The sequence below is a fragment of the Aedes albopictus genome, chromosome 1 (assembly GCF_035046485.1).
Source record: "Aedes albopictus strain Foshan chromosome 1, AalbF5, whole genome shotgun sequence".
Lineage (NCBI taxonomy): Eukaryota > Metazoa > Arthropoda > Insecta > Diptera > Culicidae > Aedes > Aedes albopictus.
This window is the reverse complement of record NC_085136.1, coordinates 28,376,781-28,398,730: the sequence shown is the minus strand read 5'-3', so window position 1 is coordinate 28,398,730 and position 21,950 is coordinate 28,376,781. Positions and strand designations below refer to the sequence as shown.

At 40.6% G+C, this 21,950-nt stretch overlaps 2 protein-coding genes across 5 annotated transcripts in view; one reads left to right on the top strand and one right to left on the bottom strand.

Annotated features, from left to right (window-relative positions):
- Window positions 1-17,189, top strand: part of LOC109428427 (heat shock protein beta-1) — a 46,434-nt gene extending 29,245 nt beyond the window's left edge. For 2 of the 4 annotated variants that reach the window (XM_062844283.1, XM_062844284.1), the window contains 4 exons: window positions 180-270; window positions 2,594-2,659; window positions 15,273-15,368; window positions 15,437-17,189. In XM_062844283.1, coding sequence (XP_062700267.1) covers window positions 180-270; window positions 2,594-2,659; window positions 15,273-15,368; window positions 15,437-15,634 — 451 coding nt within the window. In that variant the 3' untranslated portion in view covers window positions 15,635-17,189. The remainder of the gene's footprint in view (window positions 1-179; window positions 271-2,593; window positions 2,660-15,272; window positions 15,369-15,436) is intronic. The other 2 variants (XM_019704182.3, XM_019704183.3) reach the window with 1 other exon arrangement.
- LOC109428426 (gamma-aminobutyric acid receptor subunit alpha-6) overlaps window positions 16,961-21,950 on the bottom strand; it is a 90,181-nt gene continuing 85,191 nt past the window's right edge. The window contains exon 8 of the mRNA XM_062844282.1: window positions 16,961-17,586. Coding sequence (XP_062700266.1) covers window positions 17,432-17,586 — 155 coding nt within the window. The 3' untranslated portion in view covers window positions 16,961-17,431. The remainder of the gene's footprint in view (window positions 17,587-21,950) is intronic.

The following is a 21,950-nucleotide window of genomic DNA, read 5'->3' as shown; positions in this document are numbered from 1 at the left end:
GTGCTTATGACGCTGAAGGCCAACTCATCGACGACTAGTGAGTGAGACTACATCGTAGTTGGCTTTGGAATTCAGCGTCAGAAAATGGCGGCGACGACGAGGCGGTTCGGGGTGCAATCTCTCACTCTGAATCTAATCCATCCCGTTTCTCTTTTCTCCATTTCTCCGGGTAACTTTAGCACCACCACATCGAATGCAGCATCGGCCCTGCGACCACAGACCAGCAGCAGCAGCACACAGGTTCAGGACATCAACTCCCCGCTGATACAGGTTAGTAAATAGATAGTAGGCGGAATCTACCGCACCGTTGTTCAGCTTCAGATTCTTCATTGCAACGTAACTCACAAAATTTTGAAAATCTCATGACACCATGGACATCTTGTGTCTTTAGGGCTTTCTTCTCAGACTTACAAACGTCCTTGTTGTCCGGGTTCAATTCCCGGATACGGCTTAGTGCAATGAAGAATTTGTCTTCGATTCCACGGGCTACTTCGTTTCCATTTCATCTGTCAATGTCAGCTGCTGGGCTATCATTTGGTAAACAGAATGTCAAAACAATGTTCATCAATAGTTTTCAAGGTTGCTTGCGTCTGTCTGGAATTATATCATTCGGGGGCTGTTCACGACCATATACATTCTAGTTTTAGGCTAAATCAATGGGTAGAGGAAATAGTACAGTTAACGCTCACTTGGTGCAAACGCTTTAACTGCCATTGAGGGGGTTAAAAACAAAGGGATGTCAGTGAAAAAATCCCACGTAAATGACGTTTACAGTTTGTATGGAGTTTCAAAATCGACCCAATTTTCTCAGATTTATTGTATTTTTATAGTCATGGTAGAAATAATCTTAGCAAAAATCCTGAGCTTGAATTCTGATATGATATGCTTACCTCAAAATCGATAAAATGGTCACTTACACCCCCCTTTGCATCTGGGCCCCTCAATTCCTTTATACTGAAAAAGCCCTTATAGTGTAACAGTTTTGCAGTTATCGCACCGCTTTCCGTCAAAGTGAAACGTCACCAGTAATTCGATGTTTGTTTTGCGTGCACTTTTATTGCAGTGCGATATATTTCCAACGCATTTTGCCAAGGAAGTGGCATCCCTATCCCACCAATGCAATGTTTTCGTAGCCAACATAACTGCGGCTCAAGCTGACAACCTATCTTTCAGCACTGCAGTATAGTTTTAATGCGGGATAAGAAAACAAGAAGACCATAACAGTCCCCTGCATTTTGCAGAAACTGACAGTTCTTTGACGTCTGACAGTTGTTGCAGTTATCGCATTCGATAAGAGAAATGTAAACATGTTGCACTAATCGAACGTTTACTGTAGCGTCACCTAGTTGTGTATTCTTCTTATTAATATTTGTGTTTCCAAAGATCTATTTTGCTGTTTCAACACGTTTATTGTGGATAGCATCAGATTTGCTATAGTGGTTTCTGCCTTTAGTAGTGTTGCGTGTACGTACACGCTGCATTACACAAACACCAATTGAGTTACTGGTTGAAAATAGTAAACAAAGATCAGCTGTTGCCAGCAGAATCAAATGGGCATATTTTCAACCAGTAGATTTGCATTAGTGTTCGTGACACCGCGCTGCGAAACCACTATACAGCGCACTACTTCCGACGTTATGTTTAACGCATAAGAAAAGCAGCGGAAGTCAATGAAGTTATTTCCGACACCAATTTGGTGCTAAATCCACAGTATCATTAACGGCATTGTCAACATCGTAGTATGGAGGAAGCACGGGGGTGAATCTTGGTCACGAAAAGCACTGCCCGTTTGATAGCTCAACACTAGCGAACCTGGTGGTGGAAGTCAAGCTTTAGCCTGCAGTGAGCATAGGGAGGCGGCGTAGCACGCTTTGATGATTTTTTATTTTCCCATGGAAATTCATTCCAATCTAGTTTTCCAAGTGAAAATTTCACGACTTCCACCTCGAAACTTCACATTTGTTCGAAGATACACATCTGTTCTGTGGAGGAAGGTTAGATGTATATTCCGTAACTTCAGCAAGTTTAAAGCACGTCCATGGCATGCTTTGGTTTTCACGGCTGGCATTTTATGTTTTTCATTCGTTCATTAGGCTGTGAGTACACTGTTTAGCATGTCATTTAGGAACATTTGACCACTTTTGACGTAAAAAGGTGGCGTTTTGTTTGGCTCTGTTTGTGCCTATTTAGCTGTTAGTACACAGGGTCAAATATTTGTCCAAAAAGAAACCAATGCTCAAACATCTTGTTTGACTCGATCGAATTTTCATTAGTGTCAAACTGATGTTGTTTCTTGATTTCTTTCCTTGTCAAATATATGACCCTGTGTATTTTAGGCCTTTGTTTTTCGAGACTGGTTTCGAAACCTTGGTTAAAATTTATCTGTCAATAGTGGTCAAATGTTTGACAAGGGACAAGCTAGGTACTAATGCATAATCCTACTGTTTTGTTGGATAACGGTGGCTTGCTGTTCGGGAATTGGCATTGTTGCATTTCACGTTGTATCGTCATCGAGGTAGAGTGTTCATCCATCCGTGGTGAAAGGTTTAATTTCAAAAAAGGCAAAATTCTCATAATTTTCAAATTACTTTAGGACAGCGCTTCCCAATTTACCTCCACTACTGGTCGTGAGCCGATACAAGAAACGGTCGAACAAGTAGTAAGTATGAATTGGTTTTATCTCTTGATGGTATGCTTCGAACAGCTAGAGTAGACAAGTTTTAAAATGTTCAGCAAATATACAAAAAAATAGTATGCTGAACAACATAAGTCATCAATAAATAATAACGGAAATACAAGTTAGAACACCAAATTAAAATTAATCTTTTCAAAAAAAAAAAAAAAATAGAAGAATAGAGCGCCTTGTAAGGAAATGTACAAAAAGTCACTGAAGATGTCTTTCACTTCTGTCTCCAACAGCAACCAGGTACCTACTTTTGTCAATCTGATTCTCATCGTATCAAATCTTCATGTGTTGTTCATATGGAGGACCTCCATTGTGACTGTGTAGGAGATATACACGATGCTTTTCAATAAACTCGATGTATTCCGCCCTGTTGAATAGCATACTCGTATCAACCTAATCAGTTTCGTCGGAATACCATAGCCGTTCAGCAACGATATGGTCAGATGGGCAGTGAACTACGCTCCTTGTGGGTTTGCTGCAGAAACTCCTAGAGAAATGCGTTAGAAAATCTAGGATATATATCTTTAGGACTCCTCGAGGAATCTCTTAAGGAAAACCTAGAAGAAACTTTGAAGAAATGCCTGTGGAAATTCCTGAAGAAATTCCTAGAAGAATACCTGAAAAAGGGGGCAGCCTGAATAGGTGAAAATTAACAGTTACGGATTGTTGGAATTTCTCAAGCAATTCCTTCAGAGATTCCCTCTCGAGTTAATTCGGAGATTCCTGTAGGAATTCTCTAAGAGACTTTTCGAGGAATTCCCTAGGAAATTTGTCATAAACTTGGACACCAAAGATTTTCCTCAGGAATTGCTTCAGTAATCTTCACAGGAATTCCTTCTTCTGATGATTTTTTCAAGAAATTCATCATCATTTTATTCATGGATGCCTTCAGAGCCCTCAGATTCTTTTTTGAGATTTTTCCAAAAATGTCCCTATGAATTCCTTCATGGGGAGAATCGATTGTTTCCGGAATTGAATGGGAGATTCCTTAAGAGATTCCTGCACGAATTCCTTCAGAAATTCCTTCATAGCTTCCTCCAGCATTTCCTGCAGAGATTCCTCCAGGAGTTGCTCAAGAAGTTTCTTCAGAGATTACTACGGAGATTCCTCGAGGATTTACTACTGATTCCTCCTTAAATCCTCATCCTAAAATCTTACAGGAATTTAATCACAGTATCCTTGAGAAGCCGTTTCTGGCATTCATCTTGAAATTTCTCTTGGAATTCCCTGAAAAAATCTACAGAAACTCTCTCAGGGGCTCTTTTAACCCTTCAGGACACGCGCTGTTGTAAAAAGTACAACACTACCAAAAAACTTCACTCGTCGTATGTAGCGCGAGCATGGCGCGTCCTGAAAGGTTAAGAATTACTTCAGGGATTACTCCAGAAATCCTCCCGGAATTGCCTCAGTGATTTCTTCAGATTATTAGCTCAAGAAATTGTGAAGAATTCCCTCAGTGATTTTATCAGGATTTTTATCGAGGTTTCCTCCAGGGATAACCGCAGGAATTCCTTCATAAATTGCCCCAGGAATTTGATCAGAGATTCATTAAGAAACTCTCTCGGGGATTCCTGCAAGAATGCCCTCGATGATTCCTCCAAGTATTTCGTCTACAATTTGGTGGATTTTTATCAGGAATTTCTTTAGGAATATCCCCAAGGGTTACCTTCTGACCTTCACACGCATTACCTTTGGAGTTCTCTCAGGGATTTCTTCTGGAACTACCTTTCTCTCTCGTTTCGGGTGAAGATCACTGCGTCCAGATTTTAGAACTATTGTGATATACCCTTTTGCTGTGAGGTACGCAAGTTATCTCAGTAACATGTTTGTCACTGAGATACCTTGGTATCGACTGAACTCAAGACCATCTATTATTGATGAATAGAGATCCTGAGTTACAGTATGTGACTCCCCCATTCTGGCGAGACTATAGCTTTATAAAGCCAACCACGTCCTTGGGAGATAAGATCCATATGTCAGCAGGCCCTAAAAAGGGCTTGCTGAGAACTTTGAACCTACGTTGGGTGAGTGCACTGCAATAGCAGAGGATGTGTTCTGATGTTTCTCTCTCCTCGTCACAGAAGCGGTAATTTGAGGTTTGGATTGCTCAGATCTTTTGTATACCATCTACAGGGGCAGTGTCCAGTTATTAGACCGGTGTAGATGTTGAGATCCTTTTTGTTGAGACCTAATAGTTGTTGGGTTTTCTTGGGGTTAATCGTTACGAGCCTTTTGGATTGGCTTTCCCCACTACCTTAGCAATTCCTCCAAAAATTTCCCCAGGGATTTTTTCATGAATTTCTGCACTGATTCCTCCTGTGATTAACTCATGCATTCTCCCGAGAGCTGTAAGGAATATAAACAGATAACTTTTCCGAAGTTCACTTAAGGTTTTCTTCAGCCATTCGTCTTAGATTTTCCTCAGGTTGTTTTTTTCTGAAATTTTCGCATGGATTCCTCCAAAAGCTTTCTCAGATTGCTCGTGGATATTTTAAGCGATTCTTTTAGGAGTTTCTCGTGACACTGAATGTGCAGGGATAAGGACGGAGCACCTTGACGGACGGACGTGTGGTGATCGAAAGGTGGAAGCACCACTACGACGAACACCTGAATGATGCGCAGAGCGCAGATACGGATGACCAATGCAGCGGAAGAAATGACTACGTCGAAACAGCAGGGAGCCAACTCCCACATTGAGGGAAGTTAAGGGCGCTATCCAGCAGCTGAAGAACAATAAGTCAGCTGGTAAGGATAGGTAAGGTATAGGAGCTGAACTCATTAAGATGGGGCTGGAAATGTTAGTCACCTGCCTGCACCGGCTAATAGTCCGGATTTGGGAGACCCAACAGCTACCGGAGGTTTTGAAGAAAGCTGTCATATGCCCCATCTGCAAGAAAAGCGATGAGTTGGAGTGTGAGACCTTGCAAGCGGTCACAAAGTGCTATCTCAGATCATCTACCGTCGTCTTTCACCCAAAGAAAATGAGTTCGTGGGAGGTTATCAAGTCAGCTTCGTCGATGTTCGCTCGACAACGGACGAGATCTCCAGCGTGCGGTAAATCCTCAAAAATGCCGCGAATACCAGGTCCTAACGCACCACCTGTTCATTGACTTCAAGGTGGCGTACGACAGTATCGACCGCACAGAGCTATGGAAAATCATGGACGATGATGGCTTCTCCGGGAAGCTTACTAGACTGATGAAAGCGACTTTGGACGGTGTAACAAACAACGTAAGGGTTTCGAGAGATTTGTCTAGTTGATTCGAATCTCGCCGTTGACTGCGACGAAGTGAGCGGCTTTCATGCCTGCTGTTCAATATCGCCCTGGAAAGTGTTATGCGACGAGAAGGGCTCAACAGCCGCCGTACGATTGTTACGCCAATTTGTCTGTTTTGCGGATGACATGTTTTGCTAGAACATTTGAAACGGTGGCAGAACTGTACAGTGTACACTCGCCTGAAACGTGAAGCAGCAAAAGTCGGACTGAAGGTAAACGCACAGACAAACAGACGAAACACTCTTCAAAACGACTCGGCACATGCATTTAGCGGATAATTCAAATTTCATTTGATTTGCGCGATCCTTCCACCAGATGCGCGAGTATTCGATCGCTTTGACGTTTTTCAGCGTAGGGGAGACTAAGGAGACTTGATCCCTGGGGAGACTTGTTCCCCCCATATTTGCTCGGAATCAAAAACATTTTTCTTCTAGTATATTTTTTTCCAAAACTACTCCTGGACAAACGACTATGTTTTGGCTACAAGTGATTTTGATTGTACATTGCATTATTTTTTAACGGCTGATGGTTTGTTTTCAGTCCTTCAAAAATCTTTTAGGCGATTCCGAAAAATCTCAATAACATTGTGAAAATTGAACCAAATCGTGTCAAAATTTCATAGCACATAGTTTAAATAAAATACTTTCAAACTTATTTATCCAAATAAGGCTGTTGTTACCATATTTTAATTAATTCAGCTTAGTATACACAACAGTGACATGGGGAGACTTGATCCCTCGAGGATTACACACACATTATACATGTGAAAAATGAAATTCTATTCGGAAGTCCCTATTTACTTGGAATTCTAGTCTATTCAACGATAAAATGTGTCAGATAATTATAATTTTAGTACAAACAAAGATTTTTAAGTACAAGATAACCCACTCCTTCCATTTCCCATACCATCGATCGGCGAACAGATTCGTCCGACAAGAGCACCTACTTGCGGCAGGAAATCGAACTATTCAAACAAAGATAATCTATTATATTTGGTACAAACCAAGAAAAGGGGGATCAAGTCTCCCCATTTTGAAAATACGGCATATCCTTAAAAATTTAAGGAAATCTTACAATTTCAAAAACTCCATATTCATCGAAAATACAAGAAAACTCGAAAAGAAAATGAATAGGAAGACTCTGGAATTATTTTCCCTTTAAATAAACCATGTGCTCAAAGGGGGATCAAGTGTCACCCATTTTTGAAAAATACATCATAAGACATGCCTCCATAAAAACACAGTTTTGAAAACTTTAACAATAATTTAAAGGCCTTTTGTTGTGTATTAACTTGCAATAGATGTTTTCCTGCCATTTTGTACGGAAATCGGATCTAGTTTTGTGTTTTTTCTTAAAGTTTCAGGTAAATTAAGAAAAAGGGATCAAGTCTCCCCAGTCTCCCTTACACATTGCTGAATGATGCATACGAAAATTACATGCCTTTTTTTTAGTAGTGTGCGTGTTAGATAAGCGTCAAATCGAAATCCATCATGGCCGCAGTGTCGCGCGCGGTTCTACCAACTGCACGCTAAGAAAAAGTTACTCTAAAATGAGTAAGATTTACACAAAAACTGAGCTTAACTGGAACAGCTCAAAAAATGAGTAAATTGCATTTCCAGCGATAGTGCAAAAATCCAACCAATTTAAGCCGTATAATATTTTTCAAACGTCGTTATCAATCACAGCAATCCTGCTTCTCTGACTTTCGCTTTTTCATGTTATTCTCAAGTCAATTGTTCAATAAACCACACGTTGTTCAACCAAGTTCTGCGTTTATAAAAGGTTATGGTCCACTGCACGAATTTATGGAGAAACTTCAAAGAATACAAACATGGCTGCCACAATGGCCCCTACTCACGTTTTCAAGAGCACAAATCTTGAAAATTTGTAAACAAATGCTATCGATTTGTAAAAGCTGCCTCTTTTTGCAAATGAGCAAAACCAGGAAAAACAAGTACGGCTTGGCTTGATGCTTTGTTCGTCAGAATTGTGCCTCCAAAGTTTGTATGAAAAATTGCAATGGGATTTCTTGATGTTTCACCTTATGCTGACCTACTTAAGGTGCCATTAGACTGTTTGCTATGATGACAAATGTTTGGGCAAACAAGCCCAACAAATGACCAACACTACACAGATCGAAAAAATAATGTAATATTCTGTGACATATGATGCACATGATTGGAGCGTGGGATATCACAGAAGTTTACATGACATATCATGTAAAAGTCATGAATTATCATGTAAACTTCCATTATATGTCATGTAATTCATCATGACTCTGAGTATTTACATGACATATAACTCAAATTTACATGATATATCATGTAAACCATCGTAACACTAAGTTTACATGGCTAAAATTAAGTTTACATTACGTGTAAATATCATTATTTTTATCTGTGTACGTGAATCATGGCAGCCTTGGATAAATGTCGAACTACAATGACAAATATATTTGCTCGTCTAATTGGCTCTTTACTCTCAGAGAAAATTTGACGTTTGAGAGGTGCCGATACCGCTCAAACTTCAAATTTCGTGTGAGAGTAGGCAAGCTAGTACAAATTCGTGCAGTAATCCATGGGCACCTCTACGAGAGAAGCTGTGTGTGATGTTCCACAATTCGAAGGTGGTACAGGTTTCCAGCACTATAGCTTCAGAGTCAAAATATTCTTGGACTCCGTGGGCGTTTTGAACACGAAAACGAAGGATGCACCCGAAGCACCCGGCTGGAAAGATCGGAAGGCCAAGTCGTTTATCGTCAGTTTCTTGATAAACGAATGTCTGGCGATTGTCTGTGAGAAGCGAACGGCAAAGGAAATGTGGAAAACGCTCGAGAACACTTTTGCGAAGTGGTCGATCAAAACCTGGTGAGGAAGCAACTGAATCGTTTGAAGCTCAAGGACTGTTGTTGTTGTTCTGTGAAAGTGCTTCTCCTGGTTTTTTAAGACCTGATCCGGCAATTGAAGACTGCACGCGCAAGAATCGAGGAAGCTGACCAGGTCATTCTGCTTTTTTAAACTCTTCCGAATACGTTTGATCCCTCGGTGACAACACTTCACTTGAAAACATTCCTGAGGAAGAGATGAGTTTGGAAATCGTCAAGTAACGCTTATTAGAGGAGCAGCTAAAACGAACCGAACGTCACGAAGTCTCGGGCGATGTCAAGTTGGCAACGTTTTCTGGAGAAAAGAATCGAAAGCTAGCGCAGTTTCAAGGCAAGTGCCACAAGTGCGGTAAACGAGGACATCTGAAGGAAACTCTGAAGAAAGATTGTCGACAGAAAGGCAGTGAAGAAAATTCGATAGATCAACGGAAGCCGGTAAGTTTCGTAGGAAATCGCAAGATGGAGAAACCACGAACTGATAAGCTGGTGTTCAAGCTCGATTCAGGTTCATGCTGTTCGAAGCTAGTCCACTATTGCCACATAGGCCATAGCGAGGCTAGTCCCGTCGATGACCGTTTCTTAATAATAAATAAAAAGAACGCTGTAGTCACCTTCCATCAAACTAGACGGCTGCTAAGTCATTACAGCACTGATCCCACCGGGAGGTAATTAATCAGAACGTTCACATGAACCATGAAAACGCAGATCGTTCACACAAAATGCCTCTTCGACAAGAGACCACTTTCACCACAATTTCTTCTCGAAACCGGGGTCCATTACCTGTTGGTTTACCGTCCCGGGATTTGCGTTCTTTTTATTTATTATTAAGAAACGGTCACCGACGGAGCTAGCCTCGCTATGGCCTGCGTGGCCATGGTAGACTAGCTCCAATAGGTTATGGGCCCAGTTGAAATCATTCAACCGATCGAATGTTATCTTCGCCTTGGCCATGTTCAACACTTTAAACTCGTACCTGAAGGTTCAACGCTACCCGAGCTACCTATCTTCCAACACTCCTCCTTAGCGTCGCAACCTTCGAACCACGATTACCTCCTCCTGGCTCGAAGCTCCTGCTCACTTCAACACTTGGCAAGTGGCCCAACTCCGACGCTTGCACCAGCCAGTTCCAGTTCCAAGCTCCGACCAGTTCCATTTCGAGCTCCACCTTCATGTTGTCTTCCGGATCAGTGTTGAAAAATTCATTTCGTCGTATCTAAATTCAATCACCTACAGCTCATTTTAGAAGCTGAACCTGAGAATATGATATATAAAAAACTTGTGCAGCTAGATCAGTTCTGTAAGAAAGTCACGGAAAAAACGATGTTTTTCGAATATTTAAGGTAAATGTCACGGACTACCTCCGAAAAATGCAAATGATATTCACGGTGAATATCATTTGGCATTTTTCAAAGGTAGGTCGTGACATTTACCTTAAATATTCAAATAATAACTGTTTTTCCGTGACTTTCTTGCAGAACTGGTCTAGCCGCACAAGTTTTTCATATACCATATTCTCAGGTTCAGCTTCTAAAATGAGCTGTAGGTGATTGAATTTAGATATGACGAAATGAAATTTTCAGCACTGTTCCGGATCACTCCTCCTGTCGTCAACCTCTTCGTTCAGGTGCGACCACCGAGCTGCATCCGATCCAACTCAACAATCCTCGAGCTCCGTCCGGTGACCAGCCAGCAGTCATCCAGTTGACCCGTATCGCCAACAATCCCATGGATCCTGTTCTCCGTTGCAGCCAATCCATCCGCCCAAGGATCCCGTGCTGTGACTCCGCGGCTTATGCAGCCGATCCTTCTTCCGGTCGATACGTGCTGTGGAACACGCTCCTGGGCCCATAACCTGTTGGTTTACTCAGTCGGCAGCCGTCTAGTTTGATGGAAGGTGTCTTGCGTTTTTTTTATTTATTATTAAGAAACGGTCACCTACGGAGCTAGCCTCGCTATGGCCTGCGTGGCCATGGTGGACTAGCTTGAACACAAGCGATGTAGCTGTATTCTTCGAAAGCCGCCGACTGAAGCAACCAATCGAAATTCTAGTTGCAAAAGACATAAAAACGTTGATGTCCAAGTTTATGAGAACTATCTTTGGAAGCACTAAATAACAAGAACACCCTGCTGATCATGAAGGGAGTACTGAATGTTCCTGGTTTACGAGACAACCTGATGTTAGTGAAGAAACTGGTGAAGGCGGGCGTTGTGGCCATCTTCTGCGGTTCCGTAGCGATTTTCATAAAGACAATGAGGTCATTGCTATTGCGAATTTGAGAGGGAATCTTTACGAGATCGAGGTGGACATCCCAGTACCTTCGGCGAGTATGTGTCGAGCCGTCAAGCAACAACTTTCAACCGTTTTCTGTATGACCGACTGCGGGGAGGTACGCCATTTCCATGGGATGAATGTCGCATACAATCGGGAATCTGTAACTCTTCAACTTTCGTAGTATGCGCATGTGGCAAAGATCGTGTAGACTTTTGGGTTGGCTGAATGTAATCCAGTACAGTCACCAATGGAGGAAGGACTGCAACTACAACGAGATGGAATACCTACAAGACAACCGTACAGGGAGCTCAATGTATATCATGCTGTGTGTCGAACCGGATATGTGCTTTCCACTCGGGTATCTAGGTCGGTATCAACAAAATCCAGTGGAATAGCACTCCCAAAGTTTGAAGAGAGTCGTCCGATATCTGAAGGCAAATTCCAACGCCGTACTTGAGTTTCGACTACAAGACCGGGCAGCTGATAATGAAGGCCGGAAATCGGTGTCCGGATATGTATTCTAAGTTCCACTGTTTCATGGTGCAGCAAGAAGCAAACTACGGTAGCCATATCTTCAATGTTTCCGAAGACAATAGAGGTTGCATCGGCATGGTCAGCAATTTGGAAACCAAACGAAGCAAGCAACACCGTTTCATTAGGGATCATGTTGCTGCAGGACGAATTCAAGTGAAGGCTGTTGATGCACAAGAACAATTAGTCAAGTCCCTGGACCCAGGATGACATCACGATATGTGAAGGAATCTAGGAGGTAATCAGATTCAAGCTGGACTCCGCAGCAACCAAACATCTGGCGAGCTCGAAGAGGTATAGACTGTTTCAGAAATTATAAATACACTACCGATTGACTGCCATTTCAATTTGAACATAATATCCAAAAAAGTTTTTTCTAGCTCTTATAGTAAACAATCTAACGAAGCAAATAATGTCAACTTTGTTGATGTTTCTTGTAAAAGTTAGAAGATAGAGCTCTGAAAACTAAATGATTAAAATTTGAAGTTGCACAAAGTGGTAAAAAAAATATAGCATAGTAGAAAAGGGAAAAATCTCACAAATAAAATATTCAAGTTTCAAACACAATGAAAGTTACTGTGTCGATAAGAAAAGATATTTCTCGATTGGTAAAAGTAACTTTCATTGGAATATTTGATCAAAAACCGTGATTACGGACCTTCTCAATGCAAAAATTTTTGTTGCAAATTTCTCAACAACACAGGTAGCGACAAACGTTAAGCAAACGAATGTGTTCATTACTGCTTACTGCATTCTTTTTTTATGGTATGACAAACTATGCCATTTGGAGGATCGAATGAGCTGAAAAAATAAATTTATTTCAATGAAATGTGTTCAGAACAGCTAAGAAACTGTGTGGTATTTCTTATATTCCGAAGAAATCCTCAAAAAATAAGAAACTTGATGACAGAAAAAATGTTGTGGAAATGCCTTCATCGATTTTTCCCAGGTTTTGATAAAGGCATTTCTTATGCAACTTGTTAAGAAAGCGAATGTGATAAAAGTTAGATAATTTTAGACATTTAATGATAAGTAATGTTGAGATCATTAAAAAACACCTTTGTGCAAATTCAAATTTGGAGAATGAAGTAAATTGTTCGATAACTAGACTGTTCTTCAAAATATCATGACAATTGAAAGGAAATACAAAAATCTAGGCACAATATGCTGTATTCTGAAGAAAGATGGTGGAAATCATCAAAATGGTTCGTTTTATTGAATAAACAAAGTGTATTCATAATTTCTGAAACAGTCTATATTTGAAGGCATTGGGAAGCTAGACGAAGCCTGTAGTTGTCCACGATGCCAAGAAAAGGTCAAGCATTGCTATCAGCGTATCAAGCTAGAGTCGTTGACGAGATGAGTTGTCAAGGAGTGGCCCCACCAGTACAGAACGTGAAAGTTGTCGAAAGTCTACGGGAAAACCTCATATCGGTAAGTAAGCTAACCAAGGCAGGCGTAGAAGTATCGTCGAAGAAGGACGGACAATTGATCGCCACGGCCTATCTCTAGGGTAACTTGTACGAGCTGGAGATCGAGTTACTTCCGGTCTACGAGCCTACGGCGGAGACCAGAAATAATGATAATTCCTAGTTTACGTAATCAAGAGGGGGGAAAACTCAAGCTTGAGGACGGGGCAGAGGATGTTCATATCGAAGAATCGATGAGCCATATCCATTAAGAGGCAAGCTTTGAAGATGGTGATCATTCAAATACTGGTAGGTTCCCAGCAGAACTAGACCGTTCCGATTGATGATGTGATGATATTGCTGTAAGTAGAAGCTTCTACGAATGTCGTTATGGAATAAGGGCGTCGTTATAGTTACGCGTGAGAACAACAGCAAATCCACACGGAGACAAATTTCGTTCGTTTGAAACAAAAATATTCATGTTAATTCGGTAAACTGCCCAGGTGACCACTAAGCATTTGAATAAGCCGTGTATCAGCCCGTATTACGCATTTAAACTGCTTGCTGCCCTACATAAGCAGTTCGAATGCATAGCTGCCTTGAGTTAGCATAAGCTGTGCTGCTCAAAAGCTTTCGGCTGTTAATTAGCATTTCAACTGCTTGAAGTGGTTACACTTGTTAGCATACAGAATGCTTTTCAACTGCTCTTTTAATGCTAGGAGCAAAAAGGTTGGGAGATATGTTACGCATTTGACAACACATTTTGTCTCTCTCTTACAGAGCCTATGCTTCTGTTTACAAATTTGTGCATCTTATTTGTTTCTTCATTTTCCTCATCCTCATCCTCCACTCATCCAAAAGCACAAAAGAAAACATTACTGCAGCTGGATTGGATTGGGAACTTGTCCATCAAAAAACACCAATTATTTATCATTTCGTCGGAAAATATGTGCCGAATAGGTGGATGCTTTGGTGGATCATAGGATTGTTTGAAAGAGGGAAGAAACAATCATATTCCACAGATATTTAAAAGAAGAGATCGTAATGCTCTACCACAATGAAATATCTCAATGAAAACAAGTTTTGGATGTTGAATCTGAAGCTGTTATCGAATCATTCTTTATATTGGCGATTAAATCAACGCACGCTACCGGGACAGCTTTAGCATCGTGGATCAGGAGCAGCAGAATCCGAAGAAGATATGATTAATCAATCTCCGGATCGTAAGTTCAAACCTACATCACTACAAAAATCAGCAAAAAAGTACCACCTAGCACCGGCTGGAATATGGAAGGACGATGAAGCGGGGAAGCAGGCTGAGAAAACGAGAAGCGGACGTCAATCTATTTTTGTTTTTTTTTTTGCTCGACGAGGCGTTACGCTTCTTTGACATTTCGTCACGACGTTCCTGAAGGGATAGCACTAAGACAGCCCGTTATTTTGCCAAAACCTGCTGTGAGGTAGCACTATAGGCGCATATACGGCTAATTAGCATTGAACGCCTTGTCGTAAAGGCTACTATAATGCTGAATGAATGCTTTTTTAAATGCTGACTGGTTACTTGGGTAGGCAGTGCCCTATAGAGCTTGCTGACGTTTATTCACCTTTCTCTTTCAAACATGCAGGCGAAATAGAATTTGTTGTCATCAGGAAAGGTTTCCCGATGAAAACAAATCCTATCCCGCCTGCATGCATGAAAGAGAGAGGTGAATAAACGTCAGCAAGCTCTATGACAATTTTTGTTTCTAAAAACATTCATAGGTTGCTATGATGTACCGATTTATATTTAAAGATCAATCGATTGCTTCGATTGAGCTGTTTCGGTGTCTCAGCACAGCTACCACAGAGAAACAGACACAACACTTAAAAGAAAATTCATAAAAAACATCGTCACGAAAACTTAATCGCCCAATACTAAATTTATTTTGTTTGGCCGGGCCATCACTAGGTGGCGATAGTGAGCAAACGTCAAACATGAACGAAAATGATGCCAGCGCCGCGAGTGGTCAATCGACCTACTACGGAATATTTGAATCAACCGTTAAAAAAAGGTGATCGATGGGAGACAAGCAGAGTATGACGTCTGTTTCTCTGTGGACATAGTTTTATCAAATGGTAGTCCGATTCAATCAAGTCGCCCAATCCTACAGCTTATTGAAAAGTCCTTGTTGGAAAATTATTATTCTAAATGGTCTTATTCCGCCTTATTTCAGGAGGATGGCGATAACAAGGTGCTGAAGCTGCGCTTCGACGTCAGTCAGTATGCCCCAGAGGAAATTGTCGTCAAGACTGTGGACAACAAGCTGCTGGTAAGAGAGCTGGGAATCTTCCTAAGACAAGAACATATCTAATCAATTGTCCCGATCTCCCTCCGTAGGTCCACGCCAAGCACGAGGAAAAGTCCGACACCAAGTCCGTCTACAGGGAGTACAACCGGGAGTTCCTGCTCCCGAAGGGCTGCAACCCGGAGATGATCAAGTCCTCGCTCAGCAAGGACGGTGTCCTAACGGTGGACGCTCCGCTGCCGCCACAGGCCCTCACCGCCGGCGAAACCATGATTCCAATTGCCCATTAAAAAAAAAAGTTTAACAGCCCCTCTACATAGTAGTTTCATCCGCATCCGCAATCTTAATCAATGTACTCGAGGGATGGGGAAGGCAGTGTTGTGTGCATTCGGTGTAACATGCGCATTGCTTTCTCGTTGAAAGCCATAATTACCAGTGAGCCGATAACCAATTAATTAGAGACATCACCACCACCACCACCACCAGATAGTGAGAGACGCGAGATACATAATTCAACAACACAGTAGGCGTGCGCTTTTCGATGATATTTTTGTTTCGATATTAGATCTTTTACGAGCAACGATTGCTTTGATCACACCAATTTCAGGGGGAAGTTTGGAAAAGAGATCAGATCCAATTAAGGGATTGGAAGGTTATGGCTAGCTGTTAGGCCCTTAACAATGTTCGACTCATTCTACTCATTAGTAAGCGAAAAACGGAAGATATTTTACACACTTGTGATAACCCCTTTCTGACGAACATCGTGAACGTAATTACTTACTATTCGACATGAACCATCACACATAATTAAAACATCTTTATGGATTAAATTGTGAGCTAGAATCATCAGTAACAGTTTTAACCGTGGCCTTTGTACCTATACACTGAAAACAAGTCATAGAAAATCTGTGTAGGACTTTAACATGTGCAAAAATGTAAAGTTTTCGTGCAGAGTATCGATACACCATGGTTCTTCCTGAAAATAAAAAAAAAAAACAAACATCGCACGTCGAAACTAAAAAAAAACACTCCAGTGTCATTCAATAAACTTCATGAGCAAACTTCATTTCAGAGACAAAACATAATGCAAGTGTAACCATTAGCACTATATTTCGCCTTTTTGGCTTTATAGGGCTATTATTCGGCTAATAAAGAGCATGCCAGCTTGCGCCCTACTAGCATTGTAGTAGGGCACAAGCTGAATGATAGTGCTACCAGATTACTTGGGATATTTGTTAAAGTGAACGAAATGATGAATAAAATGCTGATTTTCTGAGAACTTGTCAAGTATCTTATTCAGCTTGCGAGTTTCGCGCTGTTGCCGTATTTCAGCATGGGAGTGTGTGCTTTCTGTGAAATGTCTGGTTTTCCGTAACTTGGGGACCTCATGCAATTCTGCTTGAAAGCTTTTCATTTTTGCACACGTATTTCGAAGGTTTCTATTCACGATTTTGTAACGATTAGATGATTTGGATTTTCTTTTCTACCAAACTCACGCAAATCCTCAAAAAACACCGGAATGGTTCAGGAATTTTAACACTCGTAACAACGACGTAACTTTTACCAACAACAGCTTAGAGGCAGCTACACATCGATACTACCTATATTGTAAACAACGCGTCGCGTCGCAAAGGCTTTCGAAGAACAACAATTCTTAGAAGATGATGCTGAATTAGTGAGAAGCAAGAACAAGACAACACACAGTCGACTACTTAGACCTAATATTACAGGCCTGCACTACCGTAACAGCATGCAACAACCGTTTGTGTATTTGTGCTTTATTTATTTTATATAATGTAAAATCTGAGAACCGTTCTAAGGAATTAAATCAGGACTTGACTAGGATTGGCGCGGTGGTTCTCGATGAGGAAAGAAATCCCTGTAATACACGTGTGTTTTTCTGGAGTTAAACGGATTTGAGGAGCTCATAGAAGCCACCATAAAACCTAAACCAAAACAATTTGGTTTTATGACAGTTCTCAGACCCGGTGATTGCTCAGACCTAGATTGGTGAATAATTGTCAAATTGGCTAATTCGTTTGCAACACTTCGGTTTCTCTCAAATCGTCAACGAAGCTATTTAGCTTTTAGACCTCCTTCAGGGGAGCCCAGGTGAAATCGGCCTGGTAGGTGTAGTAGCACAACCAGTACATCACGTTGAAGAAGGTGAACGACGCCGGAAAGAGCACCCGGGCGGCCTGGTCGATCAGCGATACACTGTTGACGTGACGGCTGGCGCCTCCTGGTGTGGAAAAAAGGGAAGACAGCATTAATAGGTTAATTTTTCAGTGCCGAATAACATTTCCGTGACCAATTTGTCTTGTAGAGGTTTTGAGAACCGTCGTAAAACCATATACCATTTATTTTGGTTTTATGATGATTCTGAGAACCTTTTCTAGTCTATTTGACTAGAAAATGTTAATTGGGAAGTGTGTTGAAGTTTTTTTTTTTCGAATTTCCAGGTTTTTTTCATGGATTCAGCTCGGAATTCTTTCCTAAATTTCTCGTTGGATTGCTTCATGGATTTTTCCAATGATTCCTCGAGAACTCTATCTGGGATTACATTTGAGTTTCTTTCAGGGAATTCTGCTAAGATTCCTGATGGTTTGTTTCAGGGCTTCCTTCAGCGATCACTTACGGGAAAGAGCTCGAGATTCCCCCAGTGACTTTTTTGGAATTCCTTCAGGAATTCTTACCATAATTCTTTGAAAGATTTTTCGAGGATTTTTTTTCCTGGGATCGAATTCATATCATATCATATAATTTTCACAGTCTTGTGCAAAAATGTATGAAATTTGGGAAATATCATACAAAGAGCAGGATTACAAACATTGACAAAAGAAAGGATAACGTCACCCTGTGTAAAAATCACGATTATTATTATTATATTTTATTTAATATCGAACTTTCAGAGATTTCTCCACAAATTCTTTAGAGAATTCCCCCCAGGAACTCCTCCAAGAGTTCCCACAGAAATAGCCTTATCCAGCATTTTACGACCGTTAATGGTCGCCAGAATTTTGCTCACTTTCTGGTAGGGATCAGCCAATTTGACGCTTGACTTGTGTCGTTTGGCAGCTGATTGATAAGATATCAATCATCAATCTTATCGATTAACTGGTAAACGACACAGACCAGACGTCAGATCGGCCGATTCCTACCAGATAGTGAGCGAAATAATCGTGGCGGCCATTAGCGCTCGCAAAATGCTGCTAGTCCTCCCGAAATTCCTTCTCGAGTACCCTTAAAAATTATGACGAAGACTTTTCCAGGAATTCTTTTATTAATTCTCTTAGGAATCCCTTCACGGATTCCTCCAGCAAATTCTTTAATCATTCAAGAATCACCACACCAATTCTTCAAGAATGACCTCAAGAATCTCTAAAGTTTTCTTCCAGCAATTCATCCACGAATCCCCCCCAGAGATTCTGTCAAGGATCACTCCACGAATTCCTTCATGGATCATCCAGAAATCTTTTTAATAATGGATCATTGAAGCCGACTTTTCCGCTACTCACTGCATCAAAACAAAAGCGCCACCGTATATGGACGATAACGCAGTGACAGCAGTCGAGTTACGTCAAATACACAAGGCTACTGTGCCGTTATCTGTTCATTTCATAGCGGCCGTTTTAATTACTTAAGTGATCCATTCATTCAAAAAATTCTTCAAAGATGTTATCAGTACCGTCTACCCCCGTTGGTTTGACCGCATCTAATCTGGATACTTTTCAATTGGACCCCCCCTAATCTGCACATCGTTAAAAACTAAAAATGGTCCAAACGTCATTCTGCTAATGGAACAGGGTGAAACGGAACGCAGAATCAAAACAAAACAGCAAAAAGGGTTGCCATCAGTATGTTTTTCAATGCCCACAGGGTTACTAGAAGTTCAAATAAAAAAAAAAGAACCCCATTGGTTTGCATGAGGTGTCGTTCAAACCAACGGGGGTACACGGTAATTCCTTCCAGAACTTTTCCAGTAATTCCTTAAATGATTGCTCCAGAAATTTCCAAAAAGAATTCTTCCAGTCATTGCTCCAAGAGTTCATCCAGTAATTCCCGAAAGGATCCCTTCTAGCCATTCCTTAAAGGATTCTTTCGGGAATACCGTCAAGTATTCCTACAAAAAGTCTACCAAGAATTTCTCCAGAAATTCCTTCAAATATTCCTTTAAATATTCCTTCAAGGATTCCTCCAATAATTCCTTCAATAATTCTTGCAAGGACTTCTCAACAAATTCTCTCGATAATTTCTCCAGAAATTCCTTTCAGGAGAAGGTACGTGATTGCCCAGCAGTAAAGGAGCTGAAAGTTGCTGCGTTGATCGAAATTGTCTGAGGATGGCTGAAGAGAAACAGTTACAAAGTTGAATCAGAAGTTTTCATTGGCTCACCGAGAAACACAAAAAACGATAAAAATTACCCAGAATTTGCCTAAAAAATCCTCCAGAAATTCCTTCTCGAGTATCCCGTGAGCATTTTCGAGTATTTTGTCAAAAATTGCTCCCGGAATTATTTCAATAATTTCGCTGGAATCCTTTCACGGAGGTCCCTTTAATTATTTCTCCAGTAATTCGTTAAAGAACAATTTCTACAAGGATTTCTAAACGAGTAACTTCAAGAATTCCAAAAGTAGATCCTTCTAAACATTATCAAGCAATTGCTCCTCGAATTTCTCCAGAAACTCTGTCAAGCATTACTCCACGATTACCTTTGTGGATTCTTTGAGGAATTACTTCAAAGGTGTCTTCAGGAATTCCTCCAAGGACTTCTCCAGTAATTCTTTCAATGATTGCTCAAGACATTTCTATAAGGCATTCTTCTAGTCGTTGCAACAAGGGATCATCAAGTAATTCCTAAAAAGATTCCTCTCGTCATTCCTTTAAGGGTTCCTACAGGAATTCCAGGATTCTATCAGAAATTTGTTTAAGGATACCTCCAGGAATTCTGTCAAGAATTCCTTCAAAAATTCCTTCAAGGATTCATCAAGTACTTCCTTCGTGATTCTTCCAGCAAATCATCCAAGGATTTTTTTTTACAAATTTTTTCGAGAATTACTCCAGGAAATCCTTTCAGAGTTTCCCCAGAAATTGCTTAAAAAATCCTCCAGAAATTCCTTCTCGAGTACCCCCAAAAATTATGTGAAAGATTTCTCCAGGAATTCTTTCATTAATTCCCTCAGGTTTTCCTTCGCGGATTCCTCCAGCTATTCTTTAATAATTTCTCCAGTATCTCATTCAAGAACTCCTCCAACATTTTTCTCAAGGATTTCACCACGAACGACTTCAAGAATTCCCAAAGCAGTTCCTTCCAAAATTCGTCCAGAAATTCATTCATTCTGGAGGAATACCAGAAATTTGGTGAAGCATTACTTCACGAATTGTTTCATGTACTCATTCAGGATTTTATTCAAAGATTCCTCTAACATTTTTTTTTTTTCAAAAATGTCATCAGAAATTCATCCAAGGACTTCTCCAGGAATTCCTTCAATGATTGTTCCAGACATTTCTAAAAGGATTCTTCTAGTCCTTGCTCTTTATCCAAGAATTATTTCATTAATTCCTCCAGGAATCCCTTCACGCTATACTCCAGGAATTCTTTCAAGGGCTAGTTAAGGAATTATTTCAAGGATTCCTCCAGCAATTCCGTCAATAATTTCTCCAGTAATTCATTCACGAATCCATTTAACAATTTCTTCTAGAGTTTCTCCACGACTGACGTTAAGAATTCTTCCAGAAATTCCTTCCTAAATTCCTCCAGCAATTCGTCCACACATTTCCCCATAAATTCGCAAAGAATTTCTTCACGAAATTCTTTATGAATTCATCCAGGAATTTCTTCAAGGACTCTTTCGGGGGTTCCATCAATGATGTTATCTGGAATCTTTCAAGGTTATCCCAGTAATTCCTTCAAGGATTTCTCCAGGAATTTTTACACGGATTCTTCCAGTCATTAATCCAAAGGCTCATCTAGTAATTTATAAAAGGATTCCTTCAAAGATTGCTCCAGGAATGCCTTCCAGGATTCTACCAGGAATTCTTTCAAGGATTCCTTCAGAAATCCAACAATCTCTTCAAGGAATTCTCCAAGACTGACTTCAATAATTCCTCCATGAATTCCTTCCAAAATTTCTCCGGAAATTTTGTCAAGGATTTCTTTAGGAATTTATTCATGGATTCATCCAGTAATTTTTTTTAAGGACTGCTTCAGGGATTCCTTCAAATATCCCTTCAGATTTCTTCAAGGACTTATTCAGTAATTCCTTCAATGATTGCTCCAGAAATTTCTAAAGGGATTCTTCCAGTCATTGCTCAAACGGTTCGTTCAGTAATTACTAAAAAGATCCCTCCCGCCATTTCTTCAAGGGTTCCTCCAAGAATTCTTCCAGAAATCTATTCGAGGATTTCTAAAAAAATCTACCAAGAATTTCACCATGAATTGCTCCACCCACTCCCCCCCACCAGATTTTTTCTCATTATTATCTCCTGGAATTCCTTCAAAGAATCCTCCAGTTATTCATTCAAGAATTCCTCCAGAAATTTATTTGAGAATTTCTCCAGTAATTTATTGAAGGACGCCTCCAATAATCTCTTCAAAGATGTTTC